We start from the raw sequence: 25,162 nt of genomic DNA, 5'->3' as shown, positions 1-25,162 counted from the left end.
TCTTTTCGATAAATTATTGAATCCAGAGAAATAGTTTTTTTATTGTTTTCCTTTAGGTATACGCTCGTACTCAATTAATAATACCAACCAATAATTGTGATTCTACATTTAATTTTATTTATATAAAAAATGTAATAGACCATTTTTGAAAACCCATAGATTTAATTCTAAAAACTCCAACTAATACTTTAAGTAAACATTTTTTGTGACACAAAATTTTGCATTAATATTTAAACGAGGCGTAACTTGGTGAGTGGTTATCATAAGTTGCGAGAAGTCCTCCTGTATCAATAGACTGAAAAAGTGTTAGCACAAAGGCGTCGGACGGCGGAGTTCTGTTTGCGCCCGTATTTAGCGGCCTCTTGTTACCTCGAGTGCCACCGGATAAACAATAAACACTGTTACACGGTATCAGACCAATTGCTCGACGCGTTTCGCATTGTACCGGGATGTTGTGCCCATAGATAACGACTACAATAGGACATAAGTACCTATACATACCCCTTCAGAACTCCAAGAAATCTACTTACGTTAAGCACTATTGTTAAGTTCCTCTAAAGGATTATCCACTATCACGTCTAAGAGGACTGTTTCTATAGTCTGATTAATAAACCTTCATTGAACATTAATAGAATATATTTACGCATCACGTTATCAAGAGTGTTGTATCGTACGTCTTCTACACATTATTAATTTGATTAACGAGCTGTTTAATTAGACACAATATCATTAATTAAATACATTGTGATTAACGAACCGTCGCCAACAGACTTACATATTTAAGTAGGTACCTGAAACATGCAACTTTGTTAAGGGTGGATGGATAAGTATAATAGGTATATTGTGGAAGCTTCTTTCCCGAGTCTTGTTGTCAGCCTACCCCGCGGGTATTGTGCTAGAGTAGCCGACACTAGCCGAGTACGCGTGTGTACTCAGGACGGAGCACAGTAGCTGTTTGTGCTACCTGTGCTACGCTCTACCTGCGCAACGCTACACAACGCACACAATCCTTATCATTCTATAAAATACAACAAAATCCTTGAGTAAATACGTTAAGAAGGATTTTTAAAATCAAACAAACCGAATACGATAAAAAACATCATTTTGAGGATCAAGAGAATAACGAGTGGGCAGACTTTAGTTCCATTCTATTTAAAATTAATCCCTCCGAAGTATTACGTTTACTTGACCACAACTTTATGTCGAAGAAGAACTCAAACATAAATCTTGCCCGGAGACGTGTTTAAAGCGAAAAAACGTAACACATGTCCAAACCATGTTTTAGAGGGACTAATTTCCTTTGGAGATTTAATTTTTTTTCTTTGTTTTTGTGAGAAAACAAGAGCGAGATACCACCCACGACGATTTCACGAAGGCTTCGCATTAATGTGAGTTATATAGTCAAATAAAAGCATTAGCGTTAACACTGTTGTTTCTGTACGACGCTGACTAAGACAGATATTACGTAGTGCGTCAAATAAAAGCTCGCGGTACAGGCACGAACACAAATTAACTCCGACAAGAAATAACTTATGTCTATGTAAAATGCCTTCGCAGTTTTGAAATGGAATTATTGTTTATTTGTTGTTCTATAGTAAGCCGTTGGTGTTAAACTCGAAAGAAGTATTTAACTAGTAAAATAAGTCTCTGCATTTAGCATAGAATGCTAACTGCCTAATGCCTATTAATGGTAATATTACTAAAAGCTTATATTAAGATTTTTTCTAGAGAATAAAATACTCGAAAAGACAATTCCAACGAATCTACACTCGATGGTGTTGACGACTCTCCTAAATGTGAGTCTTATTGTATCACAATAAACCATATGAATTTAGTTTTCGAAAGGATACTCGTAAGTTATTTAAAAAAAAGTAGTCTGAACAGAAAAAAAAATTGCGTCATTGAAAACTAGGAAGTGAATCAAATTAATTTTCAACATTTGAGTACAGACAGACAGACATCGGGACAGTTGAAACTAAATTCAGGCTTGTAATAAAACACCTTAAATGACGTTGATAATATCATGACATGTAACTTGAGTTCGTTCACGACATTTGAATAAGGCATAAAAAATACCGATAAGCTTATTCATCGAAGAAAGTCCGAGGTTTTCGCATCGACAGTACCGAGTATGTGTCACGCGCCGGTGTCCGCGATAAGGGAAGTGAAGCATGTTGAATGTGTGTTGTACCGGCTGTACGGCACCGCTGCACGAAACTTCGACAACCTATGTCCCACAACTATACGTGACACGAGTCGGAAACTACAACTGACAAGCAACTCGCACCAAATACCAACAACAAGCCCGAAAACAAATAAACAACGCCAATACTCAACAACCGTAGGTCACCCCAATGATATTCAAGACACGAAACAATTTATCAACGAAATTTAACAAATTAATAATATATTTCATCGTTAAATATTTTATTTTATCATTCGAATATATTCTCAATCAAAAATTCCAACGGTTTGACCGTATAACATGAGACCGCGACCGCGATCCCCTTTGACCAGACATCGTGAAATATGACGGTCGGACAACCACGCGAAAAATAAAACATTTTTAACAACCAGATTCAAATTTACAATCGTAGTGTATATTATATAGGCATATGTAAGTTACCTACCGCAACAGCCCGACATACCTACATACCTCATTTTATTATTCGGGTAAATTAAGTTCTTACGACCTCATTATTCAGACCTTATTTACGATGACACTTGATTTTTATTGATCCAAGAAGTGGGCATTATGAGGTGATTATCGAGTTTTATAAAATAGCAATAACTAAAATGTCACAATGGACATGCCAAAACGATAAAAGAGTTGCTAATTTCGGTCTCATCATGAGTTGAAAATAAGATTATAAGTATATTGCGTTAATAAAACGAATGGGCTGACATTCATCTCGGATTTCGTTATTCTTGTATCTGTTGGTATCGCTTAGTATAAACAGATAGATAGACAGACGCTATGTTTAGGAGTGGTTGTGAATCGTCTTGGGTGGTCCGAGAGTGCGCGCGGCGGGCCGCGAGCGCTGGCAGGCGGACAGAATAAGACCGAGATTTGTACGATATCGCGCGCTCCAATGAAATTGAAATAGATAGCGAGTTGGGATTTATCTCGCGTCACATCGAATCTAGTGCACCGGTGCGCCTAGATAATATGTCACCTCGGAACATTTACCACGCCATATCTCCGCCGCCATTATGAACCGGTGCGAACAACCAACAAGCCGTGACGAAATCGTATAAGATTACAATTTAGATTTAATTTTATGTCTACCAGCTACTTTATTGCGGCAAGAAATACCATTAAAATAAATTTAACGTGTGTCAACCACTTGATAATTTCCTAATGAATGGTATTTAGAGCAACTTGTAAGCAGTAAAGCGAAACTGCGCCACAAAAGGCATGGGTTATATTTCATTGCGATCGTTACCCCTACGCAAATACTTACACTAAAATAATAGAATGAAACAAATGCCGCTTCCACTATTCGGGCTTTTTATTATACATATTTTCCATAAACAGAAACGCCCAGGTGATAATAAAATTAACATTTAGTTTAACGGTATGTTTTACATAGCTGGCAGTTAAATACAAATACCCGCAAATTAAATTTAATTGGATGAATATATATATTTTTGGTATATCCGTTGTCGTAGACATAATTAACCTTTTCACACAACTTGAAATTTAAAAGTTTAATGTGGTATTAACATCTTTTAAATCAAATTCTAATAGATTTCTGTTCGACCATTACAAAACTAGTTATTGTGGCTTGGATCACATTAACGAGACTATTAATTAAGTATTGGTAGGACTTAGTAAAACTTAAAGGGCAATTAAAAAATTACCTTGACGAAGGCAGAACCGTGATTAATGCCTCTACCTATAAATCTTTCCTGTATGCTATGGTATCTGACAACCGTAGGTAATGTAGCGCAAGAATAAAAGCAACATTTAACAATCTAGCAACATAGTTGTTATCTACTTAAGAGTTTCTGTTAGACATTACTCAATAAATATTTCCCGGAACGTTCCTAACAATCATTAGGGTTGTCCGTCGGTTACCTTCGAGGCCTTCCTCATATGCGGAGTCAGCGAAGAGTTCCGCATACGTAATTATAGGCCGTAGCGAGCGGCCGAGGGCAAGCTTCTAGCCGGAGTGGCCCGGCCCGGCCTGGAGGCACCGCAGTGACCTTCCGAGAAGTATATCAGTCGCACAATGTCCGCGGCCCGACCACCCGCGTCGTATTGTCCACTTGTCAGCCTTTGTGTGACATTTGATGCCATTATTTCAGTGAACGTCACATTTACAATACAATTAAGCCGTCTCATCTTTTTATTTGTTAAAAGACGCCGAGTGCTGACGTTTTATTAAAACGTGCCAAGTTCTTGGTTTTATAACTAAGCTGGCTTAAGATATCGTTAATGGTAATTGACTCTACTTTTGCCCAGTTCAGATCGTCGTAATCCACAAAATGCTTCATTCATTACCTGGTTAAAAGAAATATCCGACAATCGTATTTTTTTTTACAATTTAGTTGGTGCTTCAATGATTAAGCTGAGTTTCAAAGTCGCACTCACACTCATTTGTATCAAAAAAGAGTCAGTTCCTATTGCAATATACATCGGACTTTTGCAAAAGCCAGCAGGTAATTTGCAAGTCAAAATTACAATAAATTCTTATTCAGTACCCGAATACTTCGTAACTTTCCATGGTTGCAGTTTGGTGAACAATGTTGCAAATTAAATGGGCGTCCGTCGAATTCGCGCGACAATCGGCACGGACGCGCATGCGTGACCTGCTTGCTAAGTGCCGGCGCAGCTCGCCTCCAGCGTTTATGACGGAGCCTATCCGTCTTTGAAAGTCGTTAAGGTTAATCCCGAGTGCATCGAACACTAACAATGTGACGAACCGCAACTCGCAACAGTAGTTTTGAGAACACATTGTATTGGCGACCAACAAGGTAGAGTTACTCATACAAATTACCGGTTTTATCGAGACAAGTAATAACGCATCCACCGGGATCGTTTCCTAGTAGGTGCCTTGCGATTTATATCACTTCGTTCTAGTCATTTGTGTCCTTAGCAATATGCGTACAACATTTATGATTGCATAAGTGATTGCTTGTAGTAATCAGACTATTGAGTAATATATGGAGCGGTAATTTAATTCACATTAGGTCGGAGTCGGCTGTCGGACAGACGTTTAATCTTTTCATTGGCAGAGAATGAGCCGAACGCGGTGGCCCGAGGTGACTCACGCCACCGACTGTCAGCTCAATCCTTCATCTTCAAGAACTACGACAAAGACGGATGCAGACATAGAGATATTAGGGTTGCGACTTAAAACTGGGTATAAATGTTCGTATTTAGATATTCAAAAATAAATACATACGTTAAATAATAAAATATGTTCCTCGAATAATAAGTAAGAATTCGCACATACCCTAACAAGCTTTAACCCACGTTTACAATTAAGGTTTTAATGCGTAGGTACTACTTCGAAAGAGAAACTTAAGCCTTTTACGGTAGAATAGCATGTCTAAATATAGTCTTAAAATCAAAGCAAGCGTAGGTAATGAAGTTTATAGTTTTTTGTGTGCGCGGCTACCGCACACGGGCTCGACTCGCGAACCTCATTCATCAGGTCTGATTGATTGCATCTGTCAAAACGGTAATGGCGGCGAGTGCGGCCATACTGGGCCGATGAATGCACCTAAGCCAATAATGCTCGTTATTGATGGGCCACAGCTAAGTTCACGGTTACTTATTAGAAGTGTAATTTATTAAACATTGTGCAGGTACGTGTTTAAAATGAGGTAAATGAGCCAACTATAATATCTCGTTAACGAGGTAGTACAGTCGATACCAATGTGTTACGATTCGACCTAATTTCACACATCAAGTACAAGACAGACAACAAATAATTTGTCATGTTAAATATAACTTGGAGTAAAAACACCCTTTTATTACCTACCAGGGATATCCGCAAAGAGGTCTCTACCCAGGAAACGGCGGAGGGTCGTGCTAGCTATTGTGCTGGGCTCCTACCAGCCAGAGTTATTCTCTCTTCTCTATTAATGTGCACCACGCGGAAATGCGATATAACTACGGTGAAAAAGATTCACCGAAAATAAACGAAAAACAAAACTAATTTAATATGTAAAATCGTGTTACTCACCACTTAATAGGACGGCAACTGACAGACCACGACAAAAGATCAAGTACGATGAATGTTTCGTCAACGTCATGACTGTTCTGAACGGTGTTCCATTTAAAGTCTGCTTCAATCGACTTCCACTAAATTGCATTTTGATTTCAACTGTACCTACTTAAGAAAATACGACGTTGGAAGTCACGTAAAACTTATTGTAGCAATCAATCTTTAATTGAATTCGTATCGCCCGTTCAATCTAAGAGAAAGAAATCCTATAGTGGAATAAATATGAACATTCGTCGGAACAACACATGACGGATTGGAATATCTTCAATATAACCGCAATAAAATATTTTGTATACGGGGGCATCAATCTTGTGACTTTAAAAAGGTGGCATTCAATGTTCCGGTAATATAAATTACGACAATCAATAAAGTGGCGTGCGTCAATCAAAGCATTGTGTGCGCCATAGGTAGCTTCGAGTTGTAAAATTGATATTAGGGCTCCGTGGTTGCGCGGTGACGTGTTCTTGCCGGTGGTCGCTGCTCGCTGCTTATCACGCCGCGCATCGCCGGCCAGCGCTGACGACAACTCTACTGTTATCTTTTATCTTAACACCTGCTTCACTATTAAACTTTTACTAGACACTGCTGTAAGCAACGTCTCTCTTCGTGTTTTCTGTTCGTGATCTTCTATAAAACTTAATTTAAGGTACATTGTTGAGTTTGAACAATGGAAGTAAAAATAATAAAACATAAATCAAGATTCAGATAACTTTATTCAATAGGTACTAAAATATAAAGTCCCAAATTTGACACGACTGAATAGTTTTGTACAAGGTTGCACACTACTGGCGCGACAACGGGATGCCATCACACGTATTCGGACATTTACAAACTTCAATAAAATAAAAATATTATTTCTCTTTTACACATCCCCATGTACCTAATCTAGACCAACTAGTGTATAAATTCGATACAATATTTTGTTTTATTTACATTTAACAACATTGCACTAACATTTATTATTGAACTTCAACACGCCCATATGTTCCACAAATTAAATAATAATACCAATTTAGAAGAAATGAGTCATTGATATAAATAAATAATTTAAGGTGAATAAAAGTTGAGTACATTAGAATACATAAGATATGTTTCTTAAACACATTAGAACTCGTGAAATAACTAACGGTAACATTATTTACAGAGACCACTTTGAACAATAGTTTTCAATATTTGAGGACATTTCATTATCACAATGATGCGAATTATAATGTATCGTCTAGTGAACAACTATTGTTGGAAATAAAACTAATAATATAATTATCCAAATATTCAGTAGACAAACTACGTTAATATTTGTTCTTCGTGATTATATCTGAAAATAATAAAGGTATAGTTTGAAATTGACACTTTTGTGAGTAAATCAGTCGCATAGCAAGGTGGATTAATTTTTGTTTGTATAATGGATGGATGAATCTGTAATTTAAATTCATTATTATAATAATAAAGTTGAATTTAAAGAGTTGAATCACGCGAGTTCATAATGAGGTGAATTTATTAATAGACCCACCACCACCATAAATATATCCTATGACTCTGAACCTGAGGTCTCTGTGCATTATGCGTAAGAGCGTCGCTAATCTAAACACGTCAGATGTACAGCTAGTCGATTGCTTTAGTGCAAGCGAGACCTCTCGCTTGCACACTGACAACTGTCCTGGGCCCCTGGTACAATAGATACATTTCTCCGATCGCTAAAACTTACCGATTGCTCAAATTGACAAGTGAAAGTCGCGTTACTCGTCGGTAAGATATGTCTTTTCCATGTATTTGAAAATTCCTATTCATGACTAGGCCATCGCTAGGTCAGGGCTTACCAACCCTAGACCCAGTAGTGTATTTAATATAACGGTGATACACCACTACTCACAATGTGTCACGAAATATACGTGTATGTGTTGCCACAGACGATATTGAATGCATTTTGTGCCGACTTCAATTAATTGGACAACCTAAGACTGGGCCGTCCTCTTAGACCCGATTAAGTAGTCTAGGTATAGGTAGGGTGTTAAATAGAGATATTACTCACTCTAGCTAAGTTCGAAGCCGGCGCCGGCTTGTATGGCGTAGAGCAGCTTCTCGGCCAGCACCTCCTCGTTGTTGAACTCCGGCAGCTTGAGGAGGTTCATGCAGGTCGATGATGAGGGAAGGCGGTCGGACGCACCCGCTGATTGGATGCAGAACGGTGGTTGCAGGTCCTGAGAAATACATGCTGATGAGTATTTTCTATTGTCTTGTTAATATAACAATGGATTTTGTCCTAATGCCTATATAAAAAACAACCAAAGCCTATTTTTATGGGGCAATCGGAACGTGATTTTCTTGTAGTATAGTAGTAGCTGATAGTGGTTTGGATAAAATAATGTGTTTTATGCATCTCAAACTGAACAGGTTAATTATTAAACTTAGAAAAATACATCAATAAATTCAGTACAGAATTAATTTGGGAGTGTTCGGAAACAGTTTGGTTTCTTTTCAAGATATTTATGCAACTTACTAAAATTTTGGATACATGAAAGAGATATTCTAGTATACCTTAAATCCAAGTAGCGGCGGTCTTGAACAGCTGGTGACAAACTTAAGCAGCTGTCTTCTCTGGTCGTCGGTGAAGTTGTGCAAGACCCGCCAGAAGCACTGCACTGTTGGATGTGCCGCAGTAAAACCACCTGTATTGACAAAGTAATGTCCATTACCCTCCTGAGATATAGTTAAATGGTGGTCTTTGTCAGCAAGACTAAAAACATATTATGTAGCTAACCTAATAGACTTGATCTCGGAGCAATTATTGATTTAAGATTTGATAAGATTTTAAAGACCGCGTATAAGTAACTAGGAAATTGTCAGTACAAGGATACAAGTTTAGACAAATAACAAAATATACAAATTTTGCCACTACCACAAAATAAAAACAATAAACGGAGTCTGAAGTTGTGACGTATCTTTGCAGCTATAATTGTACAAACCAGTGACGTCAGGCAAAATTTCAATTCACTGTACGTTTATAGCGGTAAACTTCACCTTAAATATCAAGTAGACCCACCTCCGTACTGCGTATACCGCCTCATGTCGTCGATGTCGATGGGCACCTCTGCCCCGGAGATGAGCAGCTGCAGCTCGCGGCAGGAGAACATCCGCAGCCACTCCGCGCTCACCACCGACGTCAGGCCGCGCTTGAACGCGTTGCATTGAGATCGGATTTGTCTGTAAACATTTTTACTTTTAAGGAGTGATCTAGGAAAGGAACTGATCTAGGGTTAAGTAAGGCTGTTACAGTTGTGGAAACGTGGTACCGCTCTTCGCTGTCTTGTTTACACAAGAGCAAAGTTTTCAAATTCACTTTGCAGAAAACTTCGTTTGGTTTGAGTTAAATGTGTATGTCAGTATGTGGCTCGGTTTAGATTTGATTGTTTGAGATTTGTTACTCACTTATTTAATTTATAATCAGCGACTAGATGGATGTATTCTATTCTATTTTCTGCAGTCACAGGAATGTTTGCACCTCCCGGTTTTAATTCTTCTATCTGCAACAAAAATAAATTAAATGTTCTAATCAGAATGTTTAACTTACAAACCTATACGGAAAATACTAAAATACGAGTGATTTTTCAAGAACAATTAATTTCATAGTAGGTATATTAAGGTCAGAACTAAGGTTTGCCGAAATCGCGCAGAGCATGTGTGAGCGATCCCGTGAGTTTGGCTAATGCCACCTCCACACGTAGGCGGATGCGTCTGCAGACATCGGCGGACGCATCCGCAGATGAATCTCTGCGAGCCGTCCACACGTATGTTGGCCGATCAGTCTGTGTTGGTTCTCGTCAGATGCAACACGTATGCACGCAAAATGGATATGGAGACCGTACCTGCTGCAGCTATTTACTTATTTAGGACATACAGTAAACTCAACTCAATTTGTTAACTACCTACAGTTAAATAAAATGAATGATTCTTGTTCTTACAAAATGTTTATTTTTGTGATATTTATTATAAGATTCCACAGGAAATTTTCAGCTTGATACATCTCCAGGAATTTGAATGTATCCTAAGTTTTTATGCTCGCCATTTAGACGAGAAAGAAAGCCAACGCAAAAATAAATGGTTAATATCACGCGTGCACTCTCATTCGCTTCCCGATGAACATTGATGCGTCGCCAGACGTGTGGACAGACCACTCACTCGCGCCGGGCGCTCGCGCCAGATCCCTTTGATCTGTGCCACAAAAACCGACAAACGACGGATATGTGCCGGACGCGTCTGCCGACGTCAAATACCTACCACAGACGAGCAAATCACCCCCTCTACACGTCGGCGGACGCGTCCGCCGATGCCATCTGCGGATGCATCCGCTTACGTGTGGAGGACACGTAAGGCAAATGTAGGAGGCCTGAAGTGTCTTTAGTTGGCGAGACTCCGTCATATCAAACCTCAAATATAATGTTTCCGAAGCTAATGACTTCAATCCAAGACGAGGACAGGATGTGGATTGAAATCACAATCACCTCAGAAAAAAACCGATATAACCTATCGGTCACCGGTGACCTACGACCATCATTTTGAGCTCTTTATTTCCTAAACATAATATAAAACTCAGTTAGAAAAACTATCACGGCTGCTTTTTCAATCATCTGTTATAGATGTTAGAGGTCACTGATGAATATAAAACTAAATATAAGACTATACTCCATATTTTTAGGTAGTTAACTAAAGGGAAACAATCTTGGTGTGTCTTTTTATACAAACACATATTAAATAAATATACAACTGATATATTTCAGTAGTATATTTCATTTGGTAATTTTTATTGTTGTTTTACGTTTGTTTTTAGTCAAGTTTTATTTTTAATCTGAGTTTTTAGACAATAGGACACACGAAGATTGTTTACCTTTAGTTAAGTACCTAAACAAATAGAGTATATGTGTCCGTACCCTCTGCTCGCCCAGCTCGTCGGTGAGCAGCGTGAAGTCGAGGCCGAGGTCTGCGACGGCGCGGCGCGGGTGCGCGCGCAGCAGCAGCAGGCCGCGGTGCAGCGCGGGGTCCAGCGACGCCAGCGCGTGCACGTCGGCCTCGCCGCCGCCGCACAGCTTGCCCAGGAAGAACTCCGCCAGCGGCAGCTCCACCAGCAGGCTCTCGTACAGCGCCTGCCCCGCACACGACACAACAACATACAAACACCATATGGTGACTCCGTCTTTGCACTAGATTGATGTCACCACGCCAAACCCTCAGTACGAGTCTTGTCGCGGATTTGATGCCCGCGTAGGACAAGCATTTGTGTGATCCTCGAATGCTTGCTCTGAGTCTGAGTTTTATGTATGTGACTTATTAATGCGAAGAATTTAAATACCATAAATAGGAGGTGCGCATCGAACGGAACGTATATAATACACCAGGAAAAAAGGAAAAAAAAATTACCTTGCCTAACATTCTGCCGACGAAGTAGTAATGCATGGGGAAGTCGTCATACAACAAATGCACCGCGGGGTTTGGGTACAGCATGTTGTCTATGGTCAATCGGAACAGACCTCTGTTGGGGTCGAAAGCTGACCTAAAACCATACAAATTCGATATTATTATTTGCATAGAACTGCATAAAATCATTATGCTTTGTATTGTGTGATTAACATCAACAACGATAATCACTTATTGATATATATTTATTTGAATTTAAATGCCTTCTTTGAATATATCAAAGTATTAGTAGGTATTATGTCTTACTTGATAAGTTCCGATATAAATTCTCTAAATAGACCTCCACCATCCACGCCAGCCTCTTCAGCGCCCGCCTGGTTCACCAATTGTACTCTGAGTTTTAGCTTCAAATCTGGCTCTACAAATAAAACAAATATTTTAAAGGAACATAGTCAGTGCGAGTAATTTAAAAATGTTAAATATATTTACCGTTATCTGGACTAAGCTTATCAAATGCGTCTTCGTATAAATGCGTCCGTCGAACACTGATGTTTATTGAGGGACCCTCGTTGAAGTTCGTCATTTCATAGAAATGATCTTGTTTTTCTCTGAAAAAAAAAAATATATCATATTGGTGAACAAAATCAAAATACATAGGCAACAATTACAATAATTATGTATAAGTAATATGACTGTAATTTTGAGAATTGCAATACTTACATTTTTGGAATAAATATTTTTAATCTGTTTAACCAAAAACAGTAAAGTAATTACCTCGCCAGTAGTCCCTGGAAGATGAGTACTCGCGTAGAGAATGGCACAACGAACGGGATCTCTCTGAGAATCATCACTGTTCTCAGCTCTTTTATTGTTAAAGGTGGTCCATCGTCTGGAAATAAATTGTTGTGTTCTATTCACTTTTGTTTATTTTCTTTGAGTTCAAAATAAGGTGTAAAACTAGTTAATTCCCAAACCTGTGTTGTTTAATTTAATGGTAAGTAAATTATCTAGTTATTTTTCAATAATTTCATCCCAATACGTACAAATATATGAAGCCATAAAACACAAATAATGGCAACAGAAGTGACTAAAAATAAAAATTGATAGATTTAGAAAATCATACATCAAACATACGTTTTTAAATGTCCCTCGATCAAATTTTGTCGAAATCTCGCCGTTTTTATAGCTGTAAATTGCATTGTCATTGGGTTTAAAGCTACCCTAAAAATTTCATCTTGCTGGCTTATCGGGAAGTTCACTTGAAAATTGCGTTGCAAAAGTCCATATCGTCCAAGTATAAAAAAGTGGGCAAAAAGTAAAAAGGAGGGAGTAGTATAGTTACCGGTATGGATCTTGAGCGCTCGGCGGAAGAGTGGGGATCGCTTTGCGCATCATAATATAAAACGCCAATCAATTGTGCGTACTCGACGTCTTGTGAAGCATGCAACTGCAGCAAAAACGAATTTCAACCAATCACGCGTGACGGCTATGACGCGATGCGCTGCGGGCCTATCACTGCACTTTATCCGCCCCACGCCTCTCTTCATGCCGCAAAGGGGACCCAAAAAATCACTTCTGCGCAGGTGAAGGTCAGCGCTCAAGATCCGTGCCGGTAACTATAATGCTAGTTGTTTTATCAACATGACATGACGCAGTTACCTAGCGAGAGCGCGAGCGCGGCGGAGATGTTGGGCGGCCTCCTGAGGTGGCGCGTGGCGGGGCGCGCGCGCTCGCCCGCCACCAGCGACACGGCGGCGCCGCCGTCCGGCACCGCGCCCGGCGCCGGCCACGCGCCCGCGCCCAGGAACGACAGCCGCCCGTCACGCGCGTACAGCGCGCGCAGCAACACTGTGCACACCTGGCGACAACACTCACAGTATTAGCAATGGGGGATACAGAATTGCTAACTTCTAATTGTTGGAATGACAATCAAAAAAGATATTAAAATTCTTAAATTTCACAAATATAAATAATGCAATCCGATCATAATAGGGTATTAAAAAGAATACGTATTAACGTAGTATAAAAAAAGGTAGTCCGACAGACAGATTTCCAAAAAATATTGGGTACGTATTTTTCATCATCGAAAAGTAATGAAAATAAAAAGCACTTAATTTTGGTAGTGGGCGTTAAAAACATGACTTGCTAATAAAAAGCGTACTGGTATATGAAGTCACACGCGATTTTAAATCAAAAAGATTTAGTCAAATAACCTAAAGTTTCAGGTTGTCACCTTTCATATAAAAAAACCATCAACAGCCTATAATAAAGTCCATTTGTGTATCAATAGTGGCCACCTTGAACAGATGCGACCAGGCGGCGGGATGCGCATGCTGCGCGCGGCTGTCCGCGGGAACCTTCCCGCGGTAGTGTCCGGGCACGGCGGGGCGCGCGTCGGGGTAGGCCAGCTCCACCAGCGCCAGGCACACGCCGCGCAGCGTGCGGCACAGCGCGCCCAGCTCGCCCCACGCGAAGGCCTGCGCCACGGGGCCCGTCTCGGGGCCGCCGCCCGCGCTGAGCCCGCTCAGATCCACGTCTGAGTTTGACACGCCCACTGCACACAATGTCCATAAACACATTAGTTCTGAATTAATCAGACACAGGTTATCACATATAATTGTAACAAGCAACCTTGTCACTTTGACATAAGAGTACTTATTGAAAGTATTGACACGGGTTTTTCGAAATTCTTGCATTTAAAAACACTTTACAACGCTAGGATCACCAAAAAGATTTGTATAATAATTGCTGAGACATGGAACGAAGAAAAATATTGAAACTAGATGCATACTAAGAATAAGTAACTTTCAACAACAAGCTTAATTACATAAAATAATCAATACCTAGTTTGGTACTGAATATTTTTAATCACAGTTGAAAAAAAACTTACTACTGATATTAGCTTCATCATTAGGATCCCGGAAGAACTCGGTATCGTGTAGCGTGCCGATGAGCAGTGAGAACAGTGCACAGAAGACGGCGAGCGGCGCCAGCAGGCGGTGCATGTTGAGCGAGTAGGCGTCCGCGCCCAGCCCGCGGGACAGCGCGCCCAGCAGCGGCGTGGCCGGCCCGCCGAACGACGACAGCTGCGACATGCCCGACACCCACACCCACAGCCCGCGGACGAATGTCGGCTTGAACGCTAGTGTGTACAACAATCTGAAAAAAAGGGTAATGTTGGCTCATGACTTGGTAACATAAGTCGATCCAGTTTTGAGATACAACAATACACAATCAAATTCAATGAGCGAACTTATTGAATTTGTTGTGGTACTAGTTTACAAAATAGACATGACGCCTTCTATTTGGCACTGAAAATACTGGCATTTTGTACATCAAATTGTATCAACCGACGATTTTGCTGACTGTACACATGTCATATACCACTTATTGATTATGTACACAGCGAAGTAAAATATTAACTTGCCTGTACTTATGCAACGCCATTCTGTGACTCAGCAGTAAATTGTGACATATTTGAGATACACTATCGAGGAACTCTTCACTAAGGTCTGCATCCGTGATCTGGGAGCAGGCGGCCATGACACAGCGGTCTGGGTCATTAAGGAGCTCAATACACCGTGTTAGTAATGTCTGTTCCCTCACTGACGTAGGATTCGGTTCGTGTTCACTGTCACTGTCATCATCCTTAGCGGCCACCGTCTCCTGACTATACAAAGAGTCCTCATACTCGTAACTTATCTGCTTATTACAAACATTAACAGTTAACTTAGCTATAATTTTAAAATAGTCTATAACAATTGAATTTTTTGGCAGTCTTGTGTTGTCCAAGTTTTTTACGATGTTTACTGAAACAAAAAAAAAATTAGTTATATTTATCGAAAAAATGTATATTTATTTATGAAAGGTTTACTTACGCCTATTTATTGGAATAACCCGACTAGATTACGCCATGTTAGCCCATGCTTAAGGACTCCGGATTATCCCGATAGATACGCGTGAGTAAAACGACACAAAATAAATAATGACTCGAAAGTTCATCCATAAGTAGATAAAGAATATTGTAAGAACCAAAATAAATGACCAGTCATACCAAAATCAGGAGGTTCCAACGATAGTACAGAATGCAGCAGCCACGAGTCATTTGTGAGAGATTTACTAGGGAAGGTGGACTCGTCGCTGAGGGCCTGTATTAGCGCTAGGAACGGGAACTTCTTGTTGGCATCGTACGACAGCGCCGGTATTATATACATCTCCACGGGCTCCGGGTAAGGCTTGCACAGGAATGCTGACGCGAACTCTGTCATTACGCAGTTACTGTGAACCAGATAAGTACTTATTAAGAATGTTTTTCGTGGTAAATGTGTAAATGCGACTACAAAAATAATACAAAAAATATGAACGTCAGGACGTCATGAAATTGAACCCGGTATTCGAAATTCCTTTTAATAATATTTACTCATACAATCCCTTCAGTATGTTCAGTCCTTCGTAAACTTTTCGTCTTTTTAATTTTACGTGACTACATACTATCGCAGTATTTCTTTAGGTTGTAAATATATTTAAAAATAGCCAAGACTCACTTGTAATGTGGAATATTTACTCGCGAGGTGAGATTAAGTGGTCGCTGTATAAGGTCTAGTAAGGCGCCGCTGAGAGGCGTCGGCGGGTTCGGTGATGGCCCGTATAGCGGCGGAGTCTTCTGGCACATAAGGTTACATAGATCCTGGAAATAACCTGAAAAACAGAATGTATACATTATTAGTAAACACATAAACATTAGTCCGAAAACTTTTGTTTATGGCACGTAAATATGAATAACAAAGGTGACCACGCTACCGTCGCGATGGGTCACAGGAGCAACCCAGCGAAGGTCAAGTTCAGACTCTAGGTGTCTATGCGGATATGACTTTAATCCCCCTGGGTTTCACAATCATTCAAGGCATGTATAAGTGTGTATTTATATTGTGAATATGTTTGTGAACATATAAAAAGTCACATAGGTACTACTTGCTGCCTATGGATGGTTGATTTGAACATGATCAAAATAATGTGTCACAATATATAAAGGGTGGGTAATTTTTATACATACCTCTTTTAACAAGATATAAGAATGTGTTGCCAACAATCAAAGCTTCATCACAATTAATGACATCTTCAGAGGAATTGGTGGATGTAAACACTTCAAACATTCGCAAAGGTACTGCCAAAGGTACCTGTAACAAAATTAACATTTTAATCTCTGTCCATTTAAAACGATAGAGGAAAAAATACATTTAAACTTTAAAGTGCATCTTATGTTGTACTTTGCCAAACTTCTATGGGCAAAAACTAATTTTGAATACAGATGATTGATAAAAAAATAATCTGAAAATATATCTTATTTTGAAATTACATTTTTCGTATGAAATTTCCTTTTTACCTTATTTGTACTTCAATACTTAGTCTAGTAGTAGAAAAGTAAATTTAGAACAAACCTCAGTATTATCTCTCAATAGTCGCAGATGAAGAGCCAACAATCTTCTGATTTGAACACATACTCCACAAATTTGATACAATTTCTTCCATTGTTTTAGTAGAAGTTGTGAAATGGCAACCTACAATATTGCAACATACAATGTAACACATTAAACACATTAAAACTTAATAATAATATTATGCTAGTATCTATTTTGTTTATTTTGACTGATAAAACTCACTGATAAGAGTAACTTATATAAATTCTCTGAATATAAGGAAGAGTAGCATAGGATATTAGTCAAACATGTTATATCAAAATAGAAATTAATATTATTCTTACCAATCTAGATAAATCCTGTTGGTCATCATAAAAGAACAGTATTTTAGCGACAAGGGAGCTCAGCATAAGCTGGTCATCAGGGTTGACTCTTGGAAAAAGGCTATCAAATTGGTCCCTCTCATTTTGTTTACAATGTTTCCTAGTCAAGTAACTTCTAACATAGGCTTGGATTTTTACTGTGCTGTTCAAACGTTTCCTGTGCTCCTGTATATTAAAAACATATATTTTAATACAGATAATAACAAGATGTATTGAGAATGTGTGACTTAATTCTACAGTCTCAAAACACTTAGAAGTAAATTATGACCTGTGATATTTTTGAACATTACAAAATTTTGCAAGTTAACTGAAACATTCAAATAAGCTGAGTCATGGTTACTAGATCATTAAATGACTTGACAAAATCATGATAATAGAAATATAAAAATTGCAAATGTATGGTCATACAGCTGATATTTGGAACATACACCAAGGGTTGTAATAGACAAATAGTAGTTTAAATAATATGACTTTTCAAGTTAATTCCTTTAAATGTTGTGAGAAAGTGCTCATTTACTTTACATAACATTCAACAGCTACACATGACACTTCAAGACAATCTGTATAATTATGACTGTACATTACATTGAATAGTTATGACAAATTAAAGTGAAAGTAAGAGAATAATGAAATCATAAGTTTAACCTCTCTTTTTTGTCTTTGTTGTTGTGACTGGAGTATCAAAGTGTCCCTGTCCGTTTGTCGTTGTGCGCTCGCACCCGCCAGGTTCTGCTGGGGCTTGCGCCTGAAGTCCCCCTCGAACGAATACATATCTAAAATGATATTTAAACCCTTTAAAAATATTCTCTAAAAACATTTTGTAAACAATAATCAGCTGAAGAATACCATACAAATTCTTAGCTACGCTTACCTTAAATAAATTCAAACAACTATTTATATTATATAAATAAACAAGTACATAATATAATTATACGAATTTAATTCACTCTATTAAAATCACATCAAACTGATAAAATGCAACTTTTTATTGGTTTTCTTCATACATACGCAATGACTAAAAAGTATCATTTCAGCATTGACAGCAAACAAATTAAGTGTTACCATGTAATTGCCATATTTTTTGTTGCCCATGATTTTAAATAATCACTTAACAGGAGGGGTTGATTTCATGGGATAATTCTGAAAAATTTCGTTTTTATTTTTCAGAATTATTTTAAAAGGTTATTGATTCTTGCTTTTCTACTGTGATTGAGAAGCACAGTAAGGTTGGAATGATTAGATTTCATGTAGACGCTATAAACACTGCGGTGTCAATTTGGAGCAATAGAAACCTATGTTTGCTCGAAATTCGGGTATGAAATTTGGTTTGTCCACTTTTTTTGCTGAAAACCATTAGAGTTACACGAGTAACTGATATGTCGTAGTAATTTTAGCTACGCTAATATAAGCGACACGAAATTCGAATTCTACGCAGACGAAGACGCAGGCACCAGCAGTTAAATTAATATATATATCTCTGTAATTATTTTGACTTATACTCAAGTAAAATAAAATAAAAAATGTTAAGCTTGATCATAATATGGCACAAGTAAAAGTTTAAAACATGGTAATACTGTCTTTATGAATAATGTCAAAGTCACCACTCCAGTTTGACTTTGACATTTGAGTTAAGATAAAGCGAAACGAGCAAAACACTCGAAAATATTGCAAGCGGTTTACACATGGCAGATGTTTATCTTGTTTGTTTATAATTGTTTAATATCAACGGTCATTTTATTTTCAATATGATCTATCGTGATTTCGAAAAACTCTGTTGTATATATTTATAGTCAAGTACCCTACTGAAAAGCTGTACTTCATTGTAAAAGACTAGGGATAGTATTTATTGTTATTTGTTTAAATATACTTTGTATACTAAATGTCCGATATAACGTCAGATGAAGCTGAGGTTCGAGAACCCCCAACCCGCGTAAGTAACTCAGATATATATATTAACGGGCTGTATATAAACAAACAGGCTTATTGCACTGGTTATTAATATTTAACTGGTCTGATGGACTAGTAGTCTTGTAGTAGTGGTCTTGACAGCTTCACCGGAGATTGCGTGTTCAACTGTCGTGTTCTAATCATACTGTATTGTGTATATATCTCGAAATATTTAAAAGAGTTGTCTAGTGCTCTTGTGCTTGTTTGAACCTGTTTACCATTTGATTCATTATTTACAAAGAAACAATCTTGGTCTGTATTTTTGTTTTCACTGATATTAAATAAAAAAACTACTGCTATATTTATGGTGCCATTTTTGGTTTAGTAATATTATGAGTTTCAGTCACTTTATATTTTGAAACAGACTTATAGCCCTTTTTTAAGTACTTAAACCAATAGAGTATATAGTGTTGTGTAAAAGGCATAGAATCTTAACAATACCATATGGTGAAGAAAGCTTTATGCACTTTTTTGGGACCTTTTACGTTTGTAGCAATAATAGTAACTATGTAATGAGATTCTTTACTTTTTAGGTTTCAAGACCTACCTTAGCTCAGGTGAGAAGGGTCATATCCTTCATGGTGAAACATCCTGACTTGGCCCATAGGAAGTTAAGAGTTGGCTTAGGACCTGCTAAGTTTAAAAAGCTATGGACTGAACTATCAGATATTGTAAACTCAATGGAAGGAGCTCGTAAAACTACAAAAGGCTGGATTAAGGTAATTCAGGCACAAGAAAACTTAATTATTTGGTTATGCTTACAATAATGTAACTTGCTAATGTTGGTAAAATTTGTTTGTTTATTTCTACTTGCTAGCTACATTTTCCTTTTTTGCTTGACATAATAAAAATATCTAAGTAAGTTGCAGTTCAGTAATTGACAAGCATTACATATTTTAATATATTTTCTTTTGTGGCTATCAAATTTACAGTTATTATATACAAAATCAAAATAAGCATTAATGTCAAATTATACTCTAAAATATCCTTTAAAAGTTACTTTTTTTTTTAATATGCTTAAAATACTTTATAATAATAATGACTTATGTTTAGAATTAACGTATAAATAATTATTTAAATAGAATTAAGCATACTGTTTTTTTGTAATGTGTTATAGATATAAGTTGTGAGTGCTTAACTGTCGAATTAGGTATTGCCTGTAAGGATAGTTTTAAGTTGGTTAATAAATAAATAAATAAATAAATAAATATCATTGTAGTTTTGGTCAGATAAAAGGCGAAGTATTATAATTAAACAAAAGCAAATTGAACAAGGAAAACTGAGGGGCAAGCTATCACCTCTTGAGCAAGAGATCTTGGATATGTGTGAAGAGCAGAATCTTGCACCTAGTAAGTCTATACTGGTAAACTCCAATTTAAATTTTAAAATAACCTCTTATATTTAGTAAAAATAAGTAATATTTTCAGCATCTACTGTGTTATCACTATTTAAGTTCATAATACTTGACACTATTTTGCAAATATATGTATGTTTTAAGGTCGTAGCAAATTTAAAAACTCGGAAGTTGAATCGTAAAATTATGAACTTGAATAGCTTTTAATAATTTTTGACTATTGCTCCCTTTGAATAATGGCTCACGTATCGGAACTAACCAGCGGTCCGTCGTAACTGCGCGTACGCCATTTACGTCTCTCTTACGCTTAAGCTTGCTGCGCATGCGTTTCTCCGTCCACCCTTGCCCCTTACGTCCTTCGCACACTGAACTAGCAATAACCGAGCCAATGTATCAGAGCTACTAGTTTGCTTCGGTTCAAGCTATGTTAGGTTGACGCCTGACTGTCCGCAAGCCGCAAGCAATTTCAAAGCAGAGTTTCTTGTTACACTTCCATACATTTGTTCTCTAAGATTGTAATTGATAATTGCTTGTAGAAAAAAAGAAAGTCAAGGAGGAACCCTGTAATGGCGATGACGATATCGCCGAATTGTATGGAGACTCAGAAGCAAAGGAAGACGAATATCAAGTGGAATGCAGTAAACTTTACCCCTCAGAAGCTGAGGAGCGCCAATTGAATATGATGGATAAATTGGTACGTACTTCCCGTTTAACGATAACCTGTTAACTGGACGAGATTTCTTCACAACTGTGTAACTATAAACAAAGGTATTCATCATATGAAATGCAACTCCTTTGAAAGACGTTTAATTGCCTAACACTTAACATTTTATTGGATATAAATAATATTAAAATGTTAACTTATTTAAAATGTCGCGTAGGTTTCATAAACATTCAAATCGCATGCACAAAGCTACCCAGACTCAGGACAAGCATTTGTGGATCCCACAAATTCCTGTCCTACGCGAGGATCGAGTCAACGAGGCAACACGTCGCGCTCAGCAGGTTTGGCTTGACGACCTCAAACACTCAGCTGTGCAGTCAAAAATTAAAAAGCAAGAAGTGATTATTGAATTTAAGTCTGTTTAAATAATTTATCCTGTTTTTTCTAAGGTGCAAGTAATGGGTCAGCAGTCCGCAGCCCTGACGCAAATGGCTGAAGCGTCACTCAGTCAATCAAAAGCCCTTGAACGAGTAGCAGAAGCCTCTCATGTACAAGTAAGTGTATTTTTCCTTCGACTAATTGAAGAAAATTATCGATGACGTTTAAATTCACATTAGCCAATTAGAAGTATACATAATTAAATAAAAATCTTGCTTTGCAGGCTATAGCAATAGACAGATTGGCTGGCACTTTTGAAAATATCAGTGCGTCAGTACACGACATCAGAAATGCAATTATTGGAATCGATTACACCATGAAACGGTGCTACCCGGTGAATGGAACTTCACTTCGAGAAAACTCCAATATATTTAGTTAATGACAGCCGCCTATCTTTTATAATTATTTATAGTGAGAAATTATTACATGCCATTTTAAACCTTAAATTCAAGAAGGTTAAATTTATCTTGACTTGAGCACCCCTTTAAGTAATATTATTTCAGATGTAGACAAAGACACCACTATACGATGTCACGCTTCCACAACAGCAATATTATTACTTAATCGTGGCGGTAAGCCTCCCGTATAGTATACATAGTAATGTATATTGTATGTGACCTTGAATTCATTTAAGATCACGACGTGTATTTTATCAATAAGACACAACTTTTATACAAAGAGGTTGTCTTTTATTTTTCCTCATACAAACTGCATTCGACCTGTACCAGTTTTGAGAACGGCACTGTTTATAAAGTGAAAGATTACACTCTACGTAGTTATCTTATCTGCGTAACTGATAGTGATTGTTTTATCAATCGTGTATCATTGCTCCATTTTTAATATGAAACTCTACTTGCTTCGATGCAAGCGTCTTATTTAAAATAAAATATTAAAACAATAATGCGAATATTTTGTTCTAGTCACGTCAAATATTTGAGAAAATGGAGTTTCTATATTTGTTTATGTTAGTGTTGTGTGGTATGTGTGTTCGTGGTGAAGTGTGCCCGAAGCAATGTGACTGTGATATGGACAATGGGTTAAACAGGGCTATGTGTGTGGATCAAAACATTATCAACATCGACGTGGGAGTGTCGAAAGCGGTTCAAGTGTACAGCCTGAGTCATAACGCTATAAGCGAATTGGACAACTTTTGTTTTAAGGTACAACATGTTTTTATTAAATTTGTTTATGTAGGTCGAATAATGTGCCAGAAACTTAATAGCCTTAATTAGTATAGATAATAACAACAAAGGGTTTTGCCAGTTTACTCTTATTTTGGCTGATTAGAAGACTGTTTTTGTTTACAGTTTCCATGATAGATTTGTTTGTTTGGTGAGTCAGCTGGTATTGAAATTACTTTGTTACAGTTTTGTTGCAATACTTATCAATATCAATGGTATATCTCGATTGGTGCAGTGATAACATGTTGCAATATCGCCACCCGCTGACCATTCACCTGATTCCATAGACAGGCTATTTTAATCTAAACTGTATTATTTTGTTTGAAATTAACCGTAATACCTAAGAATATTCTTTGTTACTTGAATACCAGGAAGCCAAGAAATATATTTAGTCAGACAATTTTCTTAGTACATAAGTACTAATAATTACAATTCCCGCCTTATCTGTTTCCAGGAAAGCGGCTACACTTCGCTGGAAGTCTTAGATTTATCATTCAATACGATATTTTGGATTGGATTGCACGCCTTTTCGGACTTAGACAAGTTGAAGCATCTAGATTTGAGCAGTAACCGTCTGAGGTTCATACCTTCGGATCTGTTCTGGGACACACCACAACTGGAAACACTCGACTTATCATCCAACGTTTTTGAAAGTATTAAAAATGAACCGCTTATTATGCATGCCTCTTTGAAGGTAAGTTTTTTATTAAGCAAAATTATTTGTATTTATTTTCTCCACCATGAATGTAATTCTCAACCCCTTTTTTACTTTTTCAGATATTGAATTTAAACAACTGCCGCATAAAAGCTTTACCGAATCGCCTGTTTAACCGCCTACCAAATTTACGGAAACTTGATTTGAGCGAAAATTACGTAGTGACTCTGAACACCGAGGTTCTGCTTCCATTACGTAAGCTTGAAAGGATAGAACTACGTAACGATTATTGGCAATGCAATACAGCATTTACTGCCCTCGAAGACTGGATTACTTCCCGAGGTATAACTTATCAAAAGCAGTGCACCAAGAGAGGACCAAACATGTCCGAGAAAATGATCGCCGTAGCACCACCCATCGAAAAAGTACAAGTTGATTTAAACGAAGTATGGAATATAACTACAGAGAAAAATGAAACGGCTACAGAAATGCCGCCAAGACCGCTTACACCATTTGAGAAGTTTGACAAGGAATTTTCGTCATTACAGGCTTTTATAATAGGTATGGAAATTGGTTTAGCATTCGGAATAGTGGGAACATACATTTGGCTGAACAAGTTTTGTACGTGCGGTGCCTTGAGGTGCGATAGGCCGCAAAACAGGAGGCAACGAAGACGAAGAATGCAGAGACTAGAGGGAGATATGCGAACTAATTTACTATGGAGTACGATTGTCAATCCGGATTTAGAAACACCACCTTTGTATCGAAGAGAGTTGTCACTACCTGACCGGAGCCCACCGTTTCCCACGTATGGCCTGCCTATTGTTACAGAGGCTCCTTTGCAAGTAGATGCGATACGGTTGCCAGACCGCAGTGAAACGCCACCTCCGCCATATAACGACTGCAGAATAAATATATGAGTGGATGAACTAAACACAGTGCTAGAGTATAGGGTATCTCTGTTGTGATATATTATTTAAGATGTATTTTAGTTAGTAGTTAACGAAATTACGTAGAGTGCATAAGATAATACTCTCCCTTTTTCCTAAATTCATGTGTTGCTAGATAAGACATTCTCAAAACTTTTTTACTGGACTATTAGGATAAGAATCGAGTGATAAGTTCAACGTTGATGTTATTGTGTCAAGGCCACCGCATTTTAGTCTAAGTGTGTAAAATAATAAGCTTTTTTTTACAAAATTGTTATTTATTTTATAAATACCATTATCACATTTGATTCATTAACATAATTATATGATCTGTCATAATATAAAAGTTAATATAATATGCTAAGTCAGACTCATAGAATTTAATATAAATTCTCTAAATTAAAATATATAAATTTTGGGTAACTATAGAATTTTGTACATTATATAACACAACCTCGTGGCAATTTAATATTCATAAACTATGGCATTACCATGGCATGTAGATCCCAAATAAATGATCACTGGTAAAATTAAATATTGAACTAT

At 37.7% G+C, this 25,162-nt stretch overlaps 3 protein-coding genes across 3 annotated transcripts; 2 read left to right on the top strand and 1 right to left on the bottom strand.

Moving 5' to 3' along the window:
* Positions 1-6,933: 6,933 nt before the first annotated feature.
* LOC113501769 (ubiquitin-protein ligase E3C) lies at positions 6,934-18,502 on the bottom strand. Its single transcript, XM_026883006.1, has 21 exons — positions 18,320-18,502; positions 18,094-18,221; positions 17,410-17,613; positions 17,087-17,206; positions 16,702-16,825; positions 16,193-16,346; positions 15,703-15,926; positions 15,076-15,457; positions 14,539-14,807; positions 13,946-14,202; positions 13,308-13,506; positions 12,423-12,537; positions 12,138-12,256; positions 11,955-12,066; positions 11,652-11,784; positions 11,165-11,377; positions 9,666-9,760; positions 9,280-9,440; positions 8,775-8,905; positions 8,269-8,437; positions 6,934-7,554 (listed from the first exon to the last, which is right to left on the bottom strand). The coding sequence occupies exons 2-20, from the start codon at positions 18,217-18,219 to the stop codon at positions 8,270-8,272; spliced, it is 3,306 nt and encodes a 1,101-aa protein (XP_026738807.1). The 5' UTR covers positions 18,220-18,221; positions 18,320-18,502; the 3' UTR covers positions 6,934-7,554; position 8,269.
* Positions 18,503-19,059: 557 nt separating this feature from the next.
* On the top strand, positions 19,060-22,531 carry LOC113501695. The gene is made up of 6 exons (XM_026882892.1): positions 19,060-19,378; positions 19,929-20,114; positions 20,615-20,744; positions 21,286-21,443; positions 21,863-21,967; positions 22,075-22,531. The coding sequence occupies exons 1-6, from the start codon at positions 19,328-19,330 to the stop codon at positions 22,228-22,230; spliced, it is 786 nt and encodes a 261-aa protein (XP_026738693.1). The 5' UTR covers positions 19,060-19,327; the 3' UTR covers positions 22,231-22,531.
* Positions 22,532-22,616: 85 nt separating this feature from the next.
* LOC113501694 (leucine-rich repeat transmembrane neuronal protein 4) lies at positions 22,617-24,680 on the top strand. The gene is made up of 3 exons (XM_026882891.1): positions 22,617-23,011; positions 23,487-23,726; positions 23,810-24,680. Exons 1-3 carry the CDS (start codon positions 22,793-22,795, stop codon positions 24,605-24,607), a joined length of 1,257 nt encoding a protein of 418 aa, XP_026738692.1. The 5' UTR covers positions 22,617-22,792; the 3' UTR covers positions 24,608-24,680.
* The last annotated feature ends 482 nt before the right edge of the window (positions 24,681-25,162 follow it).

This window comes from Trichoplusia ni, chromosome 16 (genome assembly GCF_003590095.1).
Source record: "Trichoplusia ni isolate ovarian cell line Hi5 chromosome 16, tn1, whole genome shotgun sequence".
Lineage (NCBI taxonomy): Eukaryota > Metazoa > Arthropoda > Insecta > Lepidoptera > Noctuidae > Trichoplusia > Trichoplusia ni.
The sequence above is the reverse complement of the archived record's forward strand: the minus strand, read 5'-3'. Positions and strand labels throughout refer to the sequence as shown.

Bases quoted from the DNA above. Each gene is read 5' to 3' on its own strand.
- LOC113501769 (XM_026883006.1), bottom strand. From the start codon at position 18,219: ATGTATTCGTTCGAGGGGGACTTCAGGCGCAAGCCCCAGCAGAACCTG. The intron at 17,207-17,409 runs GTAAGAATAATA...GCAATATTGTAG, and splicing joins AACAGGATTTATCTAGATTG to GTTGCCATTTCACAACTTCT. The intron at 11,378-11,651 runs GTAATTTTTTTT...TGTGCGGGGCAG, and splicing joins TCGGCAGAATGTTAGGCAAG to GCGCTGTACGAGAGCCTGCT.
- LOC113501695 (XM_026882892.1), top strand. From the start codon at position 19,328: ATGTCCGATATAACGTCAGATGAAGCTGAGGTTCGAGAACCCCCAACC. The intron at 20,745-21,285 runs GTAAGTCTATAC...AATTGCTTGTAG, and splicing joins AGAGCAGAATCTTGCACCTA to AAAAAAAGAAAGTCAAGGAG. The intron at 21,444-21,862 runs GTACGTACTTCC...GTTTTTTCTAAG, and splicing joins TGAATATGATGGATAAATTG to GTGCAAGTAATGGGTCAGCA.
- LOC113501694 (XM_026882891.1), top strand. From the start codon at position 22,793: ATGGAGTTTCTATATTTGTTTATGTTAGTGTTGTGTGGTATGTGTGTT. The intron at 23,012-23,486 runs GTACAACATGTT...ATCTGTTTCCAG, and splicing joins TGGACAACTTTTGTTTTAAG to GAAAGCGGCTACACTTCGCT. The intron at 23,727-23,809 runs GTAAGTTTTTTA...TTACTTTTTCAG, and splicing joins TTATGCATGCCTCTTTGAAG to ATATTGAATTTAAACAACTG.